This window comes from Garra rufa, chromosome 8 (genome assembly GCF_049309525.1).
Source record: "Garra rufa chromosome 8, GarRuf1.0, whole genome shotgun sequence".
Classification (NCBI taxonomy): domain Eukaryota; kingdom Metazoa; phylum Chordata; class Actinopteri; order Cypriniformes; family Cyprinidae; genus Garra; species Garra rufa.
Window position 1 is genome coordinate 19,461,268 of NC_133368.1, and position 24,565 is coordinate 19,485,832.

Consider the following 24,565-nt stretch of genomic DNA (forward strand, 5'->3'; position numbering starts at 1 on the left):
GGATTAAGTTAATTTTCATGGCAAAGAAGGACTATGCAATTCATCCGATCACTCTTCATAACATTCTGGAGTATATGCAAATTGCTATTATAAAAACTTAAGCAGCAACTTTTCCAATTTCCAATATTTATGTAATTCTCAAAACTTTTGGCCACAACTGTATGCTGTGAAGGAATTTGGTATAACTATGTTTTTCATCATTATACAGTCTGTTTAAATAATTATCCAGAAACATGTGCAGTGATTATTTATCTTTTTTTCTGTTTAAGTTTAATTAAACTGTAGATTAAAATAAAATAGACCTATTTGGATAAATGATGTGAACGCATCTCCGAAATAATCGCGTACACAGATGCACGTTGCTATTATAGTAGCCTAGTCAGTGCCGAAGAACAGGCAAATAAAATATAGACTGAGGTTACAAAAGTGATTTAGTCAAGATAAGTGAGGAATTTTCTTTCTTGTTTTTTGAGTAACATTAATTACAGGCGGCAGCGGCTGATGTCAATGCACGAATCCAATACACCATTGTTTTCTTTCTCAACTTTTTACATTCACTTAAGACATAACCGATTGTATTTATGGGATATTGACACAATTGAATGTATAAGAATGCGAGAGAGAGAGCTCAGTGCAGTGTTCGTGTTTATGAAATGCGGTTTTTAAATTGACATGCGCAGAAATAAAGAAACAAAATCGAAATTTTATTTTACAACAAGTAATTTGATTCCTGACCTTAGATTTCCAAAAATAACTTTTCGATACTCAACCATCCTACCTAAAAAAATAAAATAAAATAAATAAATATTCTTGCTTGTAAAAAGACCTGTATGGTAACTATGGGGCTATGTAAAATGTTTTGGCAACTTATCATTTATCTTTTTTTCCCTCGATAATTTCGATAATCGTCTGAACCCTGATGTTGACATCGACATCGCAATACTTAATAGACATCGTCGATATACGATAATATCGTCAAATCGCCCAGCCCTAGATAGGACAGTATATGACAGAAGCGAAAAAAAAGAGAGAAGAAAATGGCTTGGGAGAGGTCCACGAGCCGGGACTTGAACTCGGGACGCCTGAGGCGCACTGCCCACAAGGCTATTGGCACAGACTGAAACACTATTTTAATAGTGGAAAACATTACTGAAGACGGTCAGTTCCTCTTAGAAGTACGTATAAACCCCACATATTTCCCTGCCCAAATAAACTAAGCCTAAGCTGGTTGGCTGGTTTTACCTGGTCATCCAGTCTGGTCTTAGTTGGTCAGCAGGCTAGTTTTACGGGGATTTTGGTCACTTCCTTAGCTATCCAGGCTGGTCTTAGATGGTCAGCCTGGGAAGACCAGCTGGAACAACCAGCCAAAACCAGCTTGACCAGCCTAGCCAGGCTGGGAGACCGGCTAAAACCAGCTACTTCAAGTTTAAACCAGCTAAGACCAGCTAACCATCTTATGTTTTTTAGAAGGGTTGTCTTCCTATATTTCAAGCATGCTACAGTCTTTTCTCCTCTTTACAGACTGCTGCAACTAAATAAAACAATAAAATAAATTAAGAAAAATAAAACAAAATAATTATTGTGATGAACCTAATTACATTTCTTATTTTTTAGCACAATAATAGTGCCTAACCATTTAACCATTTCTTATTTCAAACAGAATCTTCACTGCAAAAAATGCTTTTCTTACTTAAAATCTTATTTCAAACAGAAAACAAGGTTATTTTTCTAACCCTATTGGCAGATTATTTTGGTTGTTTTAAGCAAAAACACTTAATTTTGACCTTTTTTTCTGAAAACAAGACAATAATTTTTACTTGTCTAGAAAATCCTTCTTGATTTAAGAAGACAAAAAAATCTAAGAAAAGCATTTTTGCAGTGTTTCCTCCACATACCTCATGTCTCATAAAAAAAAGGAACATCCCTTACCTCGGTCTTGACGTGGTTGTCTCTGTAGCACAGGTGTTGCAGGTATGCTGCGGCATTAGCCTTCACAGATGGAAACTGATGCTCTAGCATGTGGATCACCTCTGGCAGGTCTGGGTCACGCCATGCAAACTCTCTACAAAAAACACACATTGAGCCAATGACAACATTCACTTGAAGCTAGCTTGATTAGCTGTTGATTAACAGAAACACAGAGCAGTTGACGTGAATGCAGCGGGTGTTGATCCAGAACTAAACTGGTAAAAATCGCTGAGCTCTACTAATTAACATCAGTATTGTCAACTACCTTGGGTCCTTCTGTATGCTGTCTACCGAAGGGGATCGTGTGGCATCATCATCCATGGGCTGGCGTGTGTAGCTGGGATCAGGGGACCAGTAAGGGGTAGATTGGTATGCTTCTGTGTATATGGTGTTTAAAGCATAGTTATTTCTTTGGTACATCATGTTACTGCGCTGACTGGAGCTCCGCTGCAGGTTACTCATACCTAAAATACAATAACCACAGCACATGTTGAGAGAACCTTTCATTTTTGTTTTAAACCTTGGACTCTTCGGCCTAAAGAAACATTCCAGATTAATTTAAAATTTCCATCAACAGTGTCTGTTGCATTCTTTACTAAATAACTTTTAATGCACCAACTGCTTTGTTTAAACCCATTCTTCAAATTATCTTCATAAACTATATACTGTCTGAAACATCATTATATTTCTGTTTCTTGTCTTGTCTTATTGCAATGGAAATGTTGAAATATAGATATATCCCCCCTAAAAGTTATAAGCATAAAATCTGAGCAACTTTGAGCATTGATAAAAGATTAGATTTTTTTGCTCTGGTCTTGTATCTTTTCATAATATAGAAGGCACATGAACTACCAGTGCTTCACTACTTGATTTGCATTTGACGATTTTATTACATTTTTCTCAGTGATCATCATTAATTAGTAATTAAAGATTTTGTTTAGCCTGAGGCCCAAAAAAAGCTAAAATGTTGAGTTTGGAAACTCATCTCCATAATTATTAACCAAGCAAATTGTCCAATATGGTGTAAATAAGACATATATGTATTATTTACATTAGATGTTATACATAATTGTTTTAAAATAATTTATTTTAATACAGTTCAAATAAACAAACAAACAAAAAAAAAGATTTCACAAGTTTTTGTAGGTGCGTACCAAAGGGTGACCTGTAGAGTGCAGTCTGGGGGCTGGGGTTCAGGTCTGAAGCTGTTTGGCTGAGGCTGCGGTAAAGGGGTCCCTGGAAGGTCCGGCCCTCATAAATAGGTCCAATATGGCGATCAGGGGAAGTGGCTGACCTCAGATCGGTACCCATCTGACTGTGTTGACTAGCGTAAGATGCTCGCACACCTGATGATGATAATACAATAAAAACAAATAGTTACAGACAAACCATCAGTCATATAACTGACCGGTCCTGCAGATTTGCTTTATTCAACATCAGGAAGATCAGGCCCTGTTTTTTGGAATATGCATCACAACTCATTGTTCAAGCTCTTGTTCTGTCCAGGATGAAATATTGCAATACTCTTTTGACAGGTCTTTCAGTCACTTCTATCTGCAGTTCTGTCTCAAATCTATCTGCAGTTCTGTCTAACTGCAAGATTTATTTTTAATGAGCTGAAAAGAACGCACGTCACACCTCTCTTCATCAATTTGCACTGGCTAGCAATATCGGCTAAAACATATCTCTTCCATCTTTACTTGACCCTCTAACTCTAGCGTCCTCTATTCTAATTCTATTCTTAAAAAAAACAAAAAAAATCTCACCCTTTTATACTTAATCTATTATAAAAAATGTTTTAGATACTCTATTCATTTACCTACCATAAACCATAAACTAACACTGCCTTCTCTGTTCTTGTTGTATCTATCTATTTTTAGGCCTCTAACACTAGCTTGCATTTTTTTTTAAATACTATCAATTTTCTTTTTATTTATTATCTAATTAAAAAAACCTTTGATATGTGTGCTGTGTTAGGCTAATTGAGACTTGTCATAACACTTGCATGTTATTGCTCTTTTGTTGATCTTGATTGCTTCCATTGTCCTCTTTTGTAAGTCGCTTTGGATAAAAGTGTCTGCTAAATGTCTAAATGTAAATGTAAATATACTGACTGACATCGTCATATACTCACTGAAAAAGTATGGTTCCTGTAAAGGATACAAAGGAAAGAAAATTCTGTCATCATTTCAAAATTGAAATATTCTGAAGAATGTTTTGGTCAGATATTCTCAAATATTTTTAATGTTCCACAGAAGTAAAGTAATTGAAGTTTTGGAATGACATGAGGATGAGTAAATGATGATAACATTTTCATTTTCATTTCAATTTTCATCCCTTATCCCTTTAGGCAAATTCTCTCCACTGTTTTTCAACAAATTTACATTAAAAAAACAAAATCATTGTCATTTGAATTTATATAAGTATACAAAGTTATACACATTACATTTAACATTAGATAGTTCACAAGTTTTGAATAACAAATGACAAATCAGCAGATTTTAGGAGAGCCTGAACACAGCTTTCATTCACAATTTTGCCATAATTGGCAGAATGCAAAAAAGTATTAGTGTAGTCATGGCGCCATCTTGTAGTGTGACTGACTGGAAAGCAATGAGGTTGGAGGTGGGACGTCTCAACTTAGATATTTCCAACTCTGACTCCAAACAATGAGGTGTATAACAAAATTCCTACGTTTTTGGGAAACAGTCGAGACTAATTAGTTTCTAATCTAGAACATCATACTAACTGTGATTAAGCAGAGAGTCATCACTTCAAAAAATGTTTTTTTTTTTTTTTTTTTGGCTGGAAACAAGACAAAAAAATCAAAGTAAGAAAATATTTTTTTGCAGTGATGTTGTTATAGGGTAAACACCCCAGGTTGGAGGAGAATCCAAGAAATCACAAAATAATTGGTAGCAATTTATAAGACGTATACAGCAACAACAAAGCATTAAAAATAGTTTACAGTTAATTCATAGTTTATAAATTGTAGTCTCTACATAAAAAATAGGTTTTGTACACATAGCGAGTCGCATTAGTTAACAAATTATTGTTAAAAAAAGTAACTTTTAAATTTTGTATTTTTTTATTTAAGTCTTGTACTTAACTACATTTTAAATCTTATCCATTACTGAGTAAAAAAAAAAAAAATTAAATAAACAAAAAAAAAAAAAAGTGTCCGTGGAGGGAAGGAGGGGATTACGCACCGGAAACTACTTGATGAGCGGGAGAACAAACGCAGCACGCTAACTCAAGAAAGATGGAGACGGACAAGACAGACACACACGATGTACCCATCTGAAAGTGGGATGCTGTTGAATTTGATTTCTTCTGAAACAAAGCCATGGCCATATTTACAAGACCACTTTGAATTTAAGTGCAAGAAAGGCAACAGCTTTATTATGCGGTGTAAACTTTGTTTGCCCAAGACGACTGTATTGACAGCTTACAAAAGCTCAACATCAAACCTGCGCAAGCTTAAGATTAAGGATGAACTGTTAAGATATACAGAAGGGCAGCTCAATTAAAAAAAAACAAAAAAAACTGACAAGTTGTTTATTAGATGTTTGTTATTTGACAGGTCTGTTATCTGACAATGGCACAGTTTTTTCCTAAATATTTGAATGTCCCTGACGCATTTTGACTTAGTTTTGCACTACTGTTTTAGTGTTTAACAAAAGGATGCTCTACTGAATCCACAGTTTATGCCACATTCAGTGGTTGTGATGTTTAATGTTTTATGAGATCATTTGCACCAAAATTACTATTTCCCTAAATGTTTATATGGTTATTTTATTTATTTATTTTATTTTAATGTACTTGTTTTTATTGCACTTTAATTTGTAAAGTTGTTTCCTCAATTAAAAACAACCAGGTTGAGATTTATATCCCCTTGCCTTTTTTGAACTACACTAGAATCCCCCACCCACCTCTGCTGTTCAAATAAAAAAATTAAAAAAAACTCAGTAAAGTTTACTCAGAGTAAAATTTAAATGAGTTACTTTTTACTTTTACTTAAGTAGATTTCTTGACCAGTACTTTTACTTGTACTTAAGTAAAATGTCATTGAAGTAACAGTACTTTTACTTGAGTAGCATATTTTATTACTCTTTCCACCTCAGGAACATAACCATACCTAACTCATGTACAGTTTTTACCTTTTAAAAAGCAAATGGTTTTCACTTTCTATTGAGTTTAAATATAAAAATTATAAATTTAAATTATACATTTTTTATCAACATTTCTTTACTGTTAATTTATAACTTTTTGATGTTGTTATGAACAAAGTAAACATTAGTCAGTGGAAACCAAGATCATCAACCCTTTGACGGCTGGATTCAAAATCACACTGAAACAATACAGGTTGTGTCAAAGCAAGCAGTATTAAATAGGACAACAGTGTGTCAATAACGCAAAGGGACAACAGTAAACAATCAATTTTCAGTTTAAGGCAGTTCATCATCAAGCTCAGTTCAGTTCAAATAGTATACGATATCGCTGGAGATTAAGTGTCCCCAACTAAGCAAGCCAGCAACAAGGAACCAAAACTCCATCGGTGACAGAAATGGAGAAAAAAAACCCAGGCTCGGTCAGGGGGCCAGTTCTCACAGTACCAAACAGAAACAAGAGTATTTTATTTTTGACACAACATTAATTTTACCTCTGAAAAGAACTTTCTTAATTATATATTTAAAATAATCAGATTTTAAATGTAAGATTTTGAAAACAGAAATATAAAATTCAATGATACTTCCACAACTGTACAACAACGCATGCGTTTGGTGCTGCTGAGGCAGGACTGACGCAGAAGAGAAGAAATTGTTGAATAAAGTAATTTTTTTTGGTTTCTTTGCGCGCAAAAGTTTTTCTCCTAGCGCCATAACATTATAGTTGAACCACTGATGTCATATTGACTATTTTATTGACATCCTTACTACCTTTCTGGCCTTTGAACATTGTAATTACAATTGCATTCACATTTGAGTGTTAAATAAAGAAGAACAAAGCATTTGCTGTTTTCTTACCTGTTAAGCTGTCCGGTCGCGGGTCTATCCGCTCGTAGATCTCATAGCTGTGTGTAACGTATGGATTAGATACATCATGAAGCAACGTTCTTGACATCATTGGCCCATAATGCTGCGGTACTGCTGTCATCCCTGGCCTGACTGGTGACCCCGACCCGACCTGCTCGTCTTCTCTTACAGAGCCTACACCTCCGGAATAGGGTGACGTGGTGTGGCTGGCACTGCCCGAGCGGCAGGAACCCATTCTACGCAGGGCAGAAGGAGAGTTCTTTTGTGTGCTCGTGAAAATGGAGGACAGAGGTTTGGGTTCAGTCGTAATCGGGACCCCGTAGGAGCTTCCAATAGTCCGAAGGGACCCTCGAGATGGAGAGACACTGCTTCCATACAGCGGCTGAGTGCGAGTGGGCATTGAACCAACTCGTCGCATAGCACGACCTGGTTTAGGCCCTTCCATCATTCCCGACATCTATAAGAGGAAGCAAACATGCTCTTTTCAACATAGACAAATATTAGGCTTTGATGATGTTCAAAAAAAAATTAGTTGATATAACATTACACTGAAAAAAGGTGCGTATAATTTTTTCTATTACATTAAAAAATGTGACCCTGGACCACAAAACCAGTCATAAGGTTAAATTTTACAAAACTAAGATGTATACATCATATGGAATATAAATAAATAAGCTTTCTACTGATGCATTATTTGTTAAGATAGGACAATATTTGGCCGAGATACAGCTATTTGAAAAGCAGGAATCTGAGGGTGCAAAAAAATCAAAATACTGAGAAAATCACCTTTAAAGTTGTCCAAATTAGGTTCTTAACAATGCATATTACTAATCAAAAATTACATTTTGATATGTTTACAATAGGAATTTTCCAAAAATCTTCATGGAACATGATCTTTACTTAATTTCCTAATGATTTTTGACATAAAAGAAAAATCCAAAATTTTGACCCATACAATGTATTTTTGGCTATTGCTACAAATATACCCCAGCGACTTAAGACTGGTTTTGTGGTCCAGGGTCACAAATGTTTATCCTTTATCTGGTTCAACAGAATTAATTTACTGTCCTGCTATTGATCCAACATAAATAAGTGAAGCTGACTAGATTTGAAATCAAGTTTTGCTGGTGTAATGTCAATAATGACAGTTTTGCATTGTTGCTCAAGCCATGTGACCAATGACGTCGTCAAGGTTCCTTTCATGGGTTCAATTCTACACTGCGTCAATGACACTATGGAAAACACCACAGATGTGATACTGTCTGAAGCCTTTATCCAAGTTTCCAAGTCACAACATCTAGCTACTGGAGTTCCTCAGGGCTCAGTTCTTGGAGAACTGCTCTTCTCTGTCTACATGGCATAACTAGGTTCTGTTATTCAGAGACATGGCTTTTCATTTCACTGCTATGCTGATGACACTCAACTCTACCTTTTACTCCATCCTGATGATCCGATGATAGCTGCACAGATGTCAGCTTGTCTAACAAACATTTCTTGCTGGATGAAGAACCATCATCTTCAACTCAACCTTGCCAAGACAGAACTGCTTGTGGTTCCATCAAACCCATCGTTTCATCAAGAATTCACCATCCAGTTAGGCACATCAACCATAACCCCTTCAAAAACAGCCAGAAACCTTAGAGTTGTAATTGATGATCAGCTGACTTTCTCAGACCACATTTCTAAAATGGCTCGGTCCTGCAGATTTAATTTATTCAACATCAGGAAGATCAGGCCCTTTCTTTTGGAATATGCTTCACAACTCCTTGTTCAAGCTCTTGTTCTGTCCAGGCTGGACTATTGCAATGCTCTTTTGGCAGGTCTTCCAGCCAGTTCTATCAAACCTTTACAATTAATCCAGAATGTGGCTGCAAGATTAATTTTCAACAAGCTGAAAAGAACACACGTCACACCTCCCTTTATCAATTTGCACTGGCTACCAATAGCTGCTCGCATACAATTTAAAGGCATTAATGTTTGCTTACAAAACCACCACTGGCTCTACATTTTTTTTACCTCAATTAATTACTTCAGACTTAAGTGCCCTCTAGGAGCTTATGTTGTCCAGGTGAACAGCACCTTATTGTGCCATCCCAAAGAGGTGCAATAACACTTTCACTGACTTTCTCATTAAATGTACCCTCCTGGTGGAAGGACCTGCCCAACTCAATCCGAACAGCTGAGTCCTTAGCGATCTTCAAGAATCCACTAAAAACACATATCTTCCATCTTTATTTGACCCTCTAACTCTAGCACTCTCTATTCTAATTCTATTCTTTAAAAAATGGCCCTTTTAGACTTGTACTCTATTCATTTTCTTACTACTTGTTTTCTTAAAAAACAAACAAACACTAGTTTATCTGTTCTTTCAGTATTCTATCTATTTTTAGGCCTCTAACACTAGCTTGCTTTTTCTTTTTTATTCTATCCATCTCACCCCAGATTTTATGCCTTTAGGAACTGATTTATGGTCAGGAAGTCTCATGTTCTCTGCTATCTATTTTAGAGCAGTTACTAATTCTCTCAAGTGGACACAGTACGTTTCAAAAATTGTGTTGTTCTGTTTAGTAGATTCATCACGGGAAGAGATACTTATGACAGATGTGTGTGATGCCTTGACACTTATCCTCAAGCAGTGCTTAATCCTTATTTACAGTATATGTATGAATAAGCTTTAAACACATTTCTTAAAATATACACATATACATTTAAATACATAAAGCTGCTTTATAGCAGAAAATCAATTTGTAATTCTAATAATTTAATGTGTGTTTACTTTGTTACTAAGAGGAAAGCGCACAGCTCATATTTAAACATTCATCTAAATGCTGCTCTCAGCATGTTCGCTAACAGTAAATCACTGCATTCATATATCCATTGTTTGTAGTTTTGTAGCTTTCCCACACTCTGCTTTGGCTTTGTTTGTACATCTCATAAGTGTGTCTTCTTCTATTGGACAGGGAAGGCAGAATTACAGTCACATAGCAAGTGCCAAAACCTTTACCAAGTTTTGTACTATTCCAATGAAGCAAAAAAATTCTATAAAACAAAAACAACTACAACAAAAAAGTCAATTAAACTTGACCAAAGATCACTTGCACAACATAAGTTTCTAAAGCACACTGTTCCTACAATTGTGACCACGGTATAGCAAATAATAAATGTAATATTTGAAGTACTGATACATCATGGTAATGTTTTTTTTTTTTTTTAATAATACAGTATTGAAATGAAAAACTGAAAGACATCACAACTGAGAATAATACAGAGCATACACACAAAAAACTAAGAAATATTTGGTAATGACAATTTAGGATGTGAAGGGGTAGAAAAAAAAATATTTATAATGATGCTACTACTACTACTATTATTACTACTAATAAAACACTTAAGGAGAGAGGCTCCATTTTCTTTTCTGCTTTTGATTTTGTGGTGAATCATTAGTCATGACACATATGCTTTTCAAGAGATTTAGCCATTAAGAAGTGAGGGATGTAAGATCAACCTGAAGCTCAGTTGTTCGGTGGTGTCCCACAGCCTGGCCCTCTGCCCTGGAGCTCCTCTGCAGTGTGGCGCCTCCTCCTGAACCAGGTAATGAGTTTTGTAGTCTGTGCTGACACTCGGCCTGTGTCTGACCACTGCTGTAGTAGCTGACAGCATCCTGATAACCACTATCAGAGTAAGAGTTCATCTGGGTAGAACTGTGAGAGTTGCCCACTGACCCTGAGACAGACAGTACAGTATATTTTAGACACTTCATTTTCAAATTCAGAAATATTACTTTACACTAGAGCTTTTGTGTGGATCCCCACACGTTTGATTTCCAAGCTTTGTTTGGTCAAATTTTGCTTGAACAGATGGTTCAAGGTTTAGTTCATGTGAACAGTTTCGCAGCAAGTGTAGAAGCAAATCTGTCCAGACTTGTGGAGGTAAACTGTAATGATGACAATCTGAATGTGTCTGCTCCACCATGCACCAGCACTGTTCTACTTGTCTTCAGTTTCAAGTATTTGGTTCAACAGTGTAACATCGCCCTCTAGAGGTGAAATAAAAGCAGACTCTGGACTGCTTCCCTTCACAGTTTTTTTGTGACATGACAATGCTTTGTACATGAAGAGGATTTAAAATTTGGCAGAGAAAAGCTAAGGTATGTACACAGCATATGTTATAACATAACCGTAGCACTACATACAGTCGTTACATCCAGTCATAAAAATGAAGCTACTAAGAATTATTTGGGAATTTGCTTAAAACTAAGAAGTGCATGTCTGAAGACAAAAACAACATCCTAATTTGCGGTTTTGAATAAACAATGACAAAATACACTCCGTGCAGTTCCAGGATGCTTTTATTTTCAGGGTTGAGTGCGATCAAGGTTAATCAATTTCATCATGGGTTTTAGTTTATTTAATGGAGTGACAACCGTAGTTTTTCAGGACTCTCAAAGCCTGCTGTATAAATAGAACTGTACTGCCCTGCTCTTTACTAAGGTATAAAAGCTGTCGTGGATTATTTAATGATTAAAATCACACTGGGGATCCCCCTTTGTTAAACCTGGATTTATCCATTCACTCATTGATTCCATACCTGCAGCTCTCCAGGGAAGAGACATCTCAGAGGAGCTAAAAAAACAAAAAGAACAAACAGAAAATAAGTTAATTTATGTTTCTGTCACATAAAATCACTGCCTCTAATGTATGTCAGTCAAAGCTTTCACATTTTGACATGGATTTCAAAACTTTCAGATTGCATCCTTTGATAGTAGAAAGTCATACAAATTTATAGGAGTACAAATAAAAAATAAAAAATTGAAACACAAGGACTAGTAAATGATGACATTTAACAGGTCATAATATAACAAAATTCAACATATCATCAATAACTAAGCAGTACATCTAAACCAGCATACTGCTCTTAAACTGCAGAGGGGTGAGTGACACTTCACCTGCTCAATTGTGAGTGTGTTTCGCATCATCACTCCACCCAGAAATATATACAGTATGTGTAAATCCATCAAAGTACAGGGAGGAGTCCTGGTCAAAAGTATAAACACCCCTACAGTTAGGGATGGTTAGGTCTTCTGAGATTTCTGCTGGCTGAAAGCGAAAATCAGAGGTGTAAAATACTTGAGTAATTTGAGTCATTGATTACTGTACTGTAGTAGTATTTTGGGGGATTTGTACTTTACTCAAGTACAATTTAAACAGACTACTTGTACTTGTACTTGATTACACTTCTGAAGAAATATACATTACTTTTTACTCCTTACGACTTTATTTAATCTTGAAAAGTACATTACATTTTTATCTTATCTTATGCATGTTAAATATGGTAAACAGAAGATGAAACATGCATGTCTTATGTGAGAATCAATGATCATTGTTTTTATGCATCAAACACACACATTTCTACTTCAGTTATGACTTTCATCAGGTAAATGTCTGGTTTCAAAAGTTCACTATCAAATCTGAGGAAGCATATTGAGGTAAAACAGTTGTGTTTCCCCTCCAAAAAAGTTGATTCATTATTCATTCTCATTTTGATAGAGCCATCAGCTGAATAATATATTAATATATTAACATATTAACATACTATATTAGCTGAATGCACAAAATTGCAAATAAAAACAGTGATGAAAACTGAATATATATATATATTTGTGGGAATGTTTTTTTTTAATTAAAGGTTGTATCAGCGATTTCTAGGCTGAAAAACAAAGTGTCAATTTCAGCTGACCTTTCTTCACGATCCGCTCGCTGCCTGCCCCATAAATTGTCTGTGAAAAAACCGCGTCTCTCTGGTCAGCCTAGGGTCCGAGATATGCCAAAAAAACAATCGGCACTACCAACCTTTCCACACATAAACAAACATTGTTCCAACCAATCAGCGTCAGGGGTTTGGTGTTGTGGACTTTCGCTCCGCCTCCCTCACATCCCTGCACCAGTAGGAAAGTCCACAACACCAAACCCCTGTTACAAATGCTACAAATCTCCCAAAAAAGTGTTTAAATAAAAATTGTGTGTTAAATTGATTGTAATGTTCTTACCAGGTAGTGGATAACTACCACTTCATTGTAATTGTATTTACAATATGTCATTATATGACATGATTTGCTCAATAATTAATTTAATTAGTCGCAAATAATTATTTATCAATATTTTTTGAGAAAAACTCTAAATGCCCCAGATAAACTAAAAGATGAATTATACTTTTAGACAGTGACATTGAATACTGTAGACAACAGAAAAAAAGTGGCCTTTCAAAACGTTAATGTTGTATGTTTTAATTGTATGACTCTACTCAATAATTCAATACATTCTTGCAATCTGTCTGGAATATGTTTCTAGCCTCTGCATCACATCTTGCTTTTCAAAGGGATAGTTTACCCAAAGATGAAAATTCTCTTCATAGCTTAGCATAGATCATTGAATCCTATTAGACCAGTAGCATCGCGTTCAAAAATGACCAACGAGTTTCCATATTTGTCCTATTTAAAACTTGACTCTTCTGTAGTTATATTGTGTACTAAGACCAGCGGAAATGCAAAGCTTCAATTTTCTAGGCTGATAAGATTAGGAACTACTCTCCCATTCCGGTGTAATAGTCAATGAAGTTTGCTGCCCTAATAAGGCTGAACCAGGAGCAGTAATACCACGAAGCACATGTGCAAATGCTAAACTAGCTGGGAACTCATTTCTGATAATACTCCGCCTGCTTTGGCCATATTACGGCAGCAAACTTCCTTGACTATTACGCCGGAATGGAAGTGTAGTTCCTAATCTTATCAGCCTAGAAACTCACAGCTTTGCATTTCCGCTGGTCTTAGTACACGATATAACTACAGAAGAGTCAAGTTTTAAATAGGACAAATATGGAAACTCGTTGGTCATTTTTGAACGCGATGCTACTGGTCTAATAGGATTCAATGATCTATGCTAAGCTATGCTAAAAGTGATATCGCCAGAACAGGAGAACGGCTGAATGGATTTCAAAACGGTAAAAATCAACTTATTAACTCGGGGGGAGTTGGAGAATGAGCCTATTTCCAAAAAAAAGTGGAGTGTTCCTTTAAGAAGACCCTGATTCATTAACAGGGGTTGCATGAGTTACTGTCATATTGACTTTTGGATGTCCCATAAATTTGTGTTATATGAAGAGAGATGATTCTTTTTTCTAAAGGTCTTTGTTTGTGTTCATCTGATAATCAAACCTCTGTATGTCTATTCGAAAAAAAAAAAAAAAAAGTATGTTACATGGATCACGGAAGCGGGGGGGCGCCCAGGCCTGGGCCCGGGTAACTTTTGAGGTCTGGTACAACTTATGATAGCCTATACAAACATACAAAGGCTATAGGCTCATATGGATTAATCATTAAAAGATCACAATCTCGATTCATACACATGCAGTCCTATTGATATATGATGATGATTCCGCTATGTCTGTCTGTTAAACCTTTGAAATAACAATCACGTTCGAATATTTAAAACTGTTTTCACGCAGCCGCTGATCCAGAGAGAGCAGTTCTTGTCATGTAGCTTTATGTTTGAAACAGCTTCACAAGCAGGCTACACAGTAAAAACTTGTTTTACATTTCTGTGCTGCAAACATTAATTAATACCAAAAATTATTGGGATGAAAGTTTATAGTCCGGCCAGTGACTCTTAAAATGTATTTGATGTCTGAATCATTCATTCAAGAGATTCAAAAACTTGAAACAAAATTTTTTATTTCAATTGATTTTTTTTTGTTTTTTTACATTTATTTTTTTTAAATAGACTCATTTATAACATTTTAGACATTTATAAATAGACTTATTTATAACATAATAATATTTTCTCTAATATTAAAATGTAGACTAGCATGTAAAATCTTACAGAGGTTTTTAGTGTTTTATTTAGGGTTTTAGTGCCCCAGTAGTGCTGAGTTTATGGGCATAATCACTAAAAAAAATTTAACTCATTCTAATTCATTGTGATCTCACAAAGTTACGTTATAATCAGGGTTTTGTGCCAGAATCCGATCAGCATGAATCTTTTGTGGCAAGGTTGTTATTTTTGCATTTTAAATTTTTGTATTTTTTATTTTAATGTCACTTTTAATTTTGCTACAAAATTCAGTTTCATTTGTATTGGTTTCTTAATTTAGGTTTAGTTTTTATTTTGTACGGGGCTATGAAAACAATTATTCATTTTTGATCAGTATTATTTTATTTCAGTTATTTCAGTTTTCCTAACTGTTGTTAATCTGGTTTCGTTTTAGTTTTTTATTTATTTGGACGTTTCATTTTTTGGACATCTTTCTGTTTTTCTTTCTTTGCCTATTTGCCTTTTTTTCGTTAAATACAGGTCTTAATACAACATATTTTACCGTTTAAACATATATACAATATTTCTTACATTTAAACTCGTTAAACAAGAATTTTAGAAGTAAAAATTCATTTTATAATCGTTGAAAAAAAGATGATAACTCTTTAGTTTGCTTTGCATTGAATAAAATGATTTACAGCAAAGAAACAGTTTTATAGATTAAATAAAACATATATTTACCAAAGAAATGCAAGTCGCGGCACTGAGAACTACGCCTGAAGAACAACCGCTGTTGTTGCCACTGTCCTGGTAATAACGCAAGTTGGTCCACCAATGTGATTGCATGAATATTCCGGTCACTTGCCAGATCAGTCACAACACTTTGTTCTGGGTTTGTGACAGTACAACCTCTTATGTTTTAATAGGAAAATATGATAACCTAAGAAATGTTGAAACAGTAGTTATATTACTATACTTCAGCTTTTGGGAGTTTTTTTCATAATTAGATACTATGCAATTTTCTGTGAAACTCTGACTTCCCCAAAATTCGATGTCTGATGGCTCTGACAAAAAATCTAGCCAAAAAGTTGTGTATGCTTCCTAGAATGTAAATAAATTTGCAATGCTTCACTCAACATCCACCAGGTGACACACGGAACAACATACTGTAGCTTAACACACAGTAAATGGGCCAAATCAGGGCCACTTCAGCTTTGCAATGGTTGTCTTGAATCAATCTTTAAATATGCCTGGGCTTAGAGGTTACATAATATGTTTAACATAGAACAACCATATTCTTTGGCAGCATCAGAAAATTTGTTAACTGCAAATTTATTGCGAGAAAACGTACTCGGTTACTAACGTAACCTCGGTTCTCTCAGAGAGGGAACGAGTACTGCGTAGCTTTACGCTAGGGGAAAATCCTTTCCGCGAGAGATATTGAAGCCAAAAAATTATCCTTAATTTTGTATTAATGTAAAACGCGTTGCCGCGGTGAGCAGACATAGGCGAGGCGTACTGCGTGCCTATTGGCTGCTCCGCAGCAACTGCAGCACCTATCGAGCGAGGCTTGGCGCGATGTCAGCTCCAATGAGAGCATTTCGCGCCTGATACGTCATCTCCCGCCGAAAGTGGCGTGATCCCAGCCTATAAATATCGCTCGCAGGTAGCTACACTCTGGTTTTTTCATCATAAAAGCGCCCAGAGCACACGCTTGCACGGCAAGGTACGCAGTACTCGTTCCCTCTCTGAGAGAACCGAGGTTACGTTAGTAACCGAGTACGTTCTCTTACGAGAGGTCTCTCCTACTGCGTAGCTTTACGCTAGGGGAACGCCCTGTAAAACGCCGTGCATGCCAAGATCTGATACCATAGACCCTAGGGCCATAGCCCGGGGTTCATATAGTGTTTAAACGTATAAGGGGATTAGTGCCCTAAAACACTGGCTCCTGGTGTATCCGGGCAGGTAAACGGCCTGGATAAACTTGGAACATGGGTCTAGATATCTGTTAATATCTAGACCGACAGCAGTTTGGCCTGTAGGGCAGGAACCTCCAGGTTGTAGAATCTTATAAATGTAGACGGAGAGGCCCAGCCTGCCGCCGTACAAATATCTTGCAAGTCGATCCCACTCGACCAAGCCCACGACGAGGCCACGCCCCTCGTGGAATGTGCTCTGACACCCAGCGGGCATTGCCTGCCCTTGGACTCGTACGCCAGTGCAATAGCATCCACTATCCATCTGGATAGAGTCTGTTTTGACGCAGCCATTCCCTTAGAATGCCCGTAAAACGAGACAAACAGCTGTTCTGTCTGTCTAAAAGCAGACGTGCGTGACACATAGACTCTTAGCGCTCTAACTGGACATAAGAGTCTCGCGTCAGCCTCTTCATCCACAGCCGGTAGAGCAGACAGTGCGATGACCTGTGCTCGAAACGGTGTGTTAATAGACTTTGGCACGTATCCGTGCTTGGGTTTGAGTATGACTTTTGAGTCGTTGGGTCCAAACTCCATGCATGTCGCGCCCACTGAAAGCGCGTGCAAGTCTCCTACGCGCTTCACTGAAGCAAGCGCTAGTAGGAATATAGCCTTAAGAGACAGATATTTTAATTCAGCCGCCTGTAGTGGTTCAAATGGTTCGCTCTTCATAGCGTCCAACACCACAGAAAGGTCCCATGTTGGGACTGAAGGCGGTCTGGGTGGATTTAACCTCTTAGCTCCTTTAAGGAAGCGTATGATTAAATCGTTCCTCCCTATTGACTGACCTAGCGTTGTCCTCGAGAACGCTGCTATGGCCGCCACATAAACTTTGAGCGTGGACGGGGACCTGCCCTTGTCCAGCAGCTCTTGTAGGAAAGAAAGTACATCTGTCACACCACAGTCTGTGGGTGTGGATCCGCGGGCTGTGCACCAGTCCGCAAATATCGACCACTTCGAGGCATAGAGCCGTCTAGTAGATGGAGCTCTAGCCTGTGTGATCGTTGATATCACTCCTGTGGGGAGTTCATCATATATTCCCTGGTGACCCATACATGAAGGGACCACAGCTCGGGATGGGGGTGCCAGATCGCGCCGCCCGCCTGCGAGAGGAGGTCTCTCCTCACAGGTATTGGCCACGGTGCGATGCTCGTCATCTGCATCAGCGCTGGGAACCAAGTCTGGTTTCCCCAAAACGGCGCTATCAGCAGAATTGCACACTTTTCCTCTTTCACCCTCTCTATCACCTGAGGTAGGAGAGAGACCGGGGGAAAAGCATAAAGAGGACGGCGGGGCCACGTATGGGCTAGTGCGTCCTTGGCTTTGGAAAAGAATTCTGGGCAATGAGCGTTGTCCTGAGATGCAAATAGATCTATCTCCGCTCTGCCGAATACCTTCCATAATAGCTGCACCGTTTGAGGGTGCAGCGACCATTCGCCCGCCGGAACATTGTTCCTGGACCGTCTGTCTGGTCCTACATTTAGGGTCCCCCGCACGTGCGCTGCCCTCAGCGAGCACAGGTTGCGATGAGCCCATACCAGAAGGCGTTCTGCAAGTGCATGCAGGTTTCTGGACCTGAGTCCGCCCTGGCGATTTATGTAAGCCACTACCGATGTGTTGTCGGAGCGGACTAATACATGACTTCCCTTCAATAGGGGAAGAAAATATGTCAGCGCATTCTCCACTGCTATCATTTCAAGGCAGTTGATATGCAGTGACTTCTCTCGTTCTGACCATAGGCCGAACGCCGGTCTGCCCTCTAGCAGCGCCCCCCATCCCGAGGTGGACGCGTCCGTGGACACTACTTTCACCCTCGAGGGTCTCTCTAGAGTGACACCTTTTCGGTACCAGTCGGCTGCTCTCCACGGCATCAGGGCTGTAACGCAACTCTGATCGATCGTGAGACGGAGTCGACCGGACGGCCACGCTCGGCGCGGCACGCGCGCTTTCAGCCAGAACTGCAGTGGGCGCATGCAAAGCACCCTTAACTGTAGAACTGATGATGCTGAAGCCATAAGACCTAACACTCTTTGAAAGGTCTTGAGCGGGGCAGACTTGCTGCGGCAGAGCGCGCTCACTGCGCTCTGAACGTTCAGCGCGCGCACTGACGAAAGCTTCGCTGTCATTGCCAGCGAGTCCAATTCTATGCCCAGGAAGGAGATATTCTGGCTGGGGTTCAGCGAGCTTTTCTCCCAATTGACTTTCAAACCCAAGTTCTCGAGGTGATCGAGTAACATGGTCGTGTGTTCCCTGAGCATTGAGTGAGATTGCGCTAAAATCAGCCAATCGTCCAAATAATTCAGTATTCGCACGCCTTTCTGTCTGAGCGGGGCGAGCGCTGCGTCCATGCACTTCGTAAATGTACGGGGTGCTAGGGACAAACCGAATGGCAGGACTGTGTACTGATAAGCTTGGCCCTTGAAGGCGAATCTCAAAAATCGCCTGTGACGCGACGCTATCTGTATTTGAAAATACGCGTCTTTCAGATCCACTGACACAAACCAGTCTCCTCGGCACACTTGTGCGAGGATTTTCTTGGTTGTGAGCATTCTGAACTTTCGCTTCACTAGCGCTTTGTTCAGTTGCCTTAGATCTAGTGGTCACTTCGGCTCGTAGCAGGTGTGCTGCATCTGCCTTTATCGTGGTCTCGACGCGCGCCGTGTAACGGCGAGGGCGTCGTCGAAACTGGAGCGAATAGCCTCTCTTTATAATGTCCAGCACCCATTTTGAGACCCCTGGGAGTTTTTCCCCATGCATCTGCATGTAATGCGAGGGGGTGGGTGCGAAGCGCGCTCCGATCTGTTACTAACGGAGCCGCTTCGGTGTCTGTGACATGCAAGGCTCGGGGTACGCTGACCGCGGGGACTGCTTTCTCTGTGTGTATATGTGGTTGCGTGGTAACGGGCACATTTAACACACTCGATGCAGCTTTTAGCCGCGTAGACTGGGCGTCGTCCGGTTTACAGAAACCGTAAGACCTGCCTGATGTAATATGTGTGGGCACTCTGGGGTGGGCACATATACCACATGCGAAGTCGGTGAAACTGTAGCGAATAGCCTCCTTTAATAATGTCCAGCACCCATTGTGAAACCCCTGGGAGCTTTTCCCATGCATTTACCTGTAACGCAAGGGGGTAGGTGCGAAGCGCGCTCCGATCTGTCAATAACGGAGTCGCTTCGGTGCGTTGTGACGCACGAGTGACTGTGACATTCGAGGCTCGGGGTACACTGACCGCGGGGACTGCTATCTTTGTGTGTATATGTGGTTGCGTAGTAACGGGCACATTCAACACACTCAGCGCAGCCTTTAGCCGTGTAGACGGGGCGTCGTCCGGTTCATTTTTACAGCAACCGTAAGACCTGCCTGATGTGATATGTGTGGGCACTCTGGGGTGGGCACATTTATCACATGTGAAGCGCAGCCGATTCGGGTCGACTTTATGTGCGCGGGTTTTGTATGACAGGATATGCTCATGTGTATGTGCATGCGAGCTACACACAAAACACCTTCGGCTATGGCCGGAACACCCAAAAATACACTCCTTTGAGGATTTAATTGGGTAGCCGTGAGAACGGCTCTTGAGTGCAGACAAGCAGGCTGCAGCGCCGGCTTGATGACTGCGGATAATGCTGGAACAGCCACATTTCTTGGAGCTGAGCGAGCGAATACTTTCGGTGGGAGTCTGGCACTGTGAAGCGGGCACATTTAACACTCCAAAACAACGTTCGCCTGCATAGAGCGAATGCACTGTTGGTTTCGTTTTAACAGAAACCGGTTGACGTGCATAATGAGGTGTCTGTGAGCACTGTGAAGCGGGCACATTTAACACTCCAAAGCATAGAGTTAATGCACTGTTGGTTTCGTTTTTACAGAAACCAACAGTGCATAATGTGGTGTCTGTGGGCACTGTGAAGCGGGCACATTTACCACGTGTGACGCGCAATCGATCTGAGTCGATTTTATGTGCGCTGTGCTTGTGTGTAGAGATGAGCACTGGTTAGTGGGCATATTCTTACAACACGTGAAACACCATTGGCCGTGGCCGGGACACCAGATAATACACTTTATTGGGAGTTTATCTGTGTAGCCGTGGGAACGACTTTTGTGTGCAGGCAAACGGGCGACGGAGCCGGTTTGTTGGCTGCAGAAAACACTGGAACAGTCACATTTCCTGGGACTGGACGAGCGAATAACTTTGGTGGGGGACCGGCAACAGCGGGACTCGTACACCGTCGTTTTCCTAGTTGCTAGGACGATTTCGGAGGCTCAGGTTTCAACTCAATCCTGGGCCGCGGGCCGCGTCTGGCGGGGCGGCGGCCGGACGAGAAAAACATCAGAAACCGTTAACCACGGGTGCCTCTCAGCAACGGTGAGAGGCCACGCGTTCCCGCTCTGGCGGGAAACGGAAATCCTCTTCCTCCTTCATGGCCCCCCTCGTCAGCGACGTCGATGGAAGCGGTGGCATACAGCGGCCGCTTTACGTCCGGAACAGAGGCTGACGAGGTCGATGAAGCAGGCGGGCGAACCGGCGAGCTTTGTCGGCTGGAGGAAGGGTCCGGGGCCCGCTGGGCACAGCGCTTTTTACGGCGCGACACCGCGCGGGCGGGGGAACAGTCTCAGTGAAGAAGGCAAGGCAAGTCCTCAGAGTCGCCATTGGCATCTGCACGAGCCGTATGAAAGCATCTTTAAAAAGACACTTTGCTCTCTTAGAGAAACAGTGTGTATCGCAGCGGCGACACACACTGTAGATTATAAAGGATATAGGCGCCGGAAAGCGCAGCAGGAAGGCACGGAAGGCGGCGTGGCCAGCAGCTCCAAATGGCTCGTCCCGCTGAGATGCTTGCAGTCGACGGCGGCTTCTTCTCCGGCTCCAGCGATGCGTGAGCTTCGCTTGAAGGATGAAAAAATCAGAGTGTAGCTACCTGCGAGCGATATTTATAGGCTGGGATCACGCCACTTTCGGCGGGAGATGACGTATCAGGCGCGAAATGCTCTCATTGGAGCTGACATCGCGCCAAGCCTCGCTCGATAGGTGCTGCAGTTGCTGCGGAGCAGCCAATAGGCACGCAGTACGCCTCGCCTATGTCTGCTCACCGCGGCAACGCGTTTTACATTAATACAAAATTAAGGATAATTTTTTGGCTTCAATATCTCTCGCGGAAAGGATTTTCCCCTAGCGTAAAGCTACGCAGTAGGAGAGACCTCTCGTAAGAGAACAAAATATTCACAAAATGAAAAACAATACATTAGAAAATCTATTTACACATCACTGCAAGAGTGTAATGCAGTGCATCATTATTTTATGTTTTGTAAACGTGTAATTTATTGCTCTCCGCAAATATCTATTTGCATAATTACTTTAACTCTAGTAAGTACTTGATTACTCTGTTACAATGACATGAGCAATGCAACAGTTGCATTATTATTCTTTTCAAGTTTTTTTTTGGCATTTACAGGTTAACAAGTTTGTGTCAATCATTCTTAGAAAGCAAAAAAATGTAACCAATGCTACCGCTTTTAAAGCTCATTTTTAGGGTTGTAGCTGCCACTCTGTGCCACTCTTGTGGCCACGGCCCCGATGTGATGTGGTGTGACAGATCACTGTATATTTATCATATAAATAATTAATAAATAAATAAGTTATAAATAAATAAATAATAAATACGTTTAAACAAACCTGGCATACATTTTTTATTACTGATTATTATATCTAAAATTAAATAGCAATTGAATTTAATAGTCTGGAATCTTAATTGTAACCTTACATATTTTAGTAATGTGCACGTAATAGAGTTATATACTGTAGTTACAGAATTAGAATTATTCTTCAGTTTCAGAAGCAGTTTCATGTTTAGTATTTCATGTTAACACCACAAAAAAAATGTGTTTCATGACTCTTTGGCTTTCTTTACAACAAGACGCCTATTTTCACTTGTTTTACAACATGCAAGAAATGCTTTGCTGTATCCTCACAACTGCAGTTGCTGTTGACACAATGCATATTCTCAAGCCGGCTTTGCTTATATACCGAAATATTTGCTCCTTGCATATCACATACACAATTTGTTAAACACGAACATCATTTAATCCTTATGCAGACCTTGGAATAATGAACGTTGACTTAGTCTTAAGATGCTTATGTGTAATGCTAATTTTCGTGTTTACAGGAAACATTTGTTTCATTTGAGTCATGAACTGAGAAACCAAAATTCCCTTGATCTTCCCTTGATATAAGAGGTCATACTATAAAAACATCCTGTAAATTTCAGATCTCAAAATGTTTTAGTTAGTCTAAAAACAGTTTGCCAAAACAACAGCGTAGGGCTGAGCGATTTGGCCTAAAATCAAAATCTCGATTAATTGAACATTTTAACCCGATTACGATTAATGAATAAAATTATATTTAAATAATATTTATTTTTTGCCCTCATAGTTCACTGACAAATTTTGTACAGTAAATATGCGCACATATTACAAGTGAGAGATTTTTGAATGAAGGGTGCACACACTATCTACTATCTATAATTATTTATTGAACATCAGTGTTGAACAACTGAAATTAAAGCACACATTGCTTAAAACAAAGAGTCACATTTTTCTTAAATTAGTGAAAATAAATAACTTGCACTTTTGTAAACAAAATAAATTATTTATAAAATAATAATAAATATTAAAAGTAGAAAATAAGCAGTATCTCTTCTAAATAAAATTACTCTTGTATATCTTGTAAATACTTTTTACTGTATAAATACTGTTTAAGATCTCCATCGACATGTTGGCAGAATAACGTAACGTAACGGAGCGGGGTCACGTGACTCCACACGCAGTAGTGTTTTTAAAGGGAAAGTAATTGAAATAATTGACCTGGAAAAATTTGATCGATTATAGGTTCTGAATGTCGATTTCGATTACTTTCCGATTAATCGCCCAGCCCTACAACAGCGCCACTGCCCGTTTAGTCTCGCCCACTGATTCACGCATAGTGTTTACGAGAGAGGCGAAACCAAATGATAAAGATGGTTCTGTGCAGTACCAAGACATGGAAAAAGTGTTTGCATTGGCATCCTTCTGATCCCAACGTTAGGAAAGAGTGAATGAACTTTATTTTGAATGATCTAGACAGCATCAGTAAGAACTTGGTCCTATTTTCACTTCAATTTATAGCAGATTTGTTTACAAACAAAGCACAATGCGACACAGGATTTTCAAAAAGTGAGTAACTGTTTTCCTTAGCGTTTTTGACCTAAATCACAGCAGCGTCCATCTGAGGAATGTACGCTGTTAAAGGATTAGTTCACTTTCAGAACTCAAATATACAGATAATATACTCACCCTCTTGTCATCCAAGATGTTAATCTGTTTCTGTCTTCAGTCGTAAAGAAATTATGTTTTTTAAAGGAAACATTTCAGGATTTCTCTCCATATAATGGATATGTATGGTGACCTCGAACTTCCAAAATGCAGTTTAAATGCAGCTTTAAAGGGCTCTAAATGATCCCAGCCGAGGGAGAAGGGTCTTATCTAGCGAAACGATTGGTTATTTTGTTTAGAGCCCTTTGAAGGTGCATTTAAACTGCATTTTGGAAGTTCAAACTTGGGGGCACCATACATATCCATTATACGGAGAGAAATGTTTTCCTCAAAAAACATATATATATTTTTTTATGACTGAAGAAAGAAAGACATGAATATCTTGGATGACAAGGGGTGAGTACATTATCTGTAAATTTCTGTTTTGAAAGTGAACTAATCCTTTAATACACATTAGCCAATCATAGC

General features: G+C 39.3%; 1 protein-coding gene across 5 annotated transcripts in view; it reads right to left on the reverse strand.

Annotated features, from left to right (window-relative positions):
• LOC141341227 (plakophilin-4-like) overlaps window positions 1-24,565 on the reverse strand; it is a 104,778-nt gene that overhangs the window by 28,740 nt on the left and 51,473 nt on the right. For all 5 annotated transcript variants that reach the window (XM_073846376.1, XM_073846377.1, XM_073846374.1 and 2 more), the window contains 6 exons: window positions 11,592-11,626; window positions 10,510-10,727; window positions 6,996-7,461; window positions 3,123-3,314; window positions 2,234-2,432; window positions 1,930-2,062 (listed from right to left, as the gene is read on the reverse strand). In XM_073846376.1, the coding sequence (XP_073702477.1) occupies window positions 1,930-2,062; window positions 2,234-2,432; window positions 3,123-3,314; window positions 6,996-7,461; window positions 10,510-10,727; window positions 11,592-11,626 (1,243 nt within the window). The remainder of the gene's footprint in view (window positions 1-1,929; window positions 2,063-2,233; window positions 2,433-3,122; window positions 3,315-6,995; window positions 7,462-10,509; window positions 10,728-11,591; window positions 11,627-24,565) is intronic.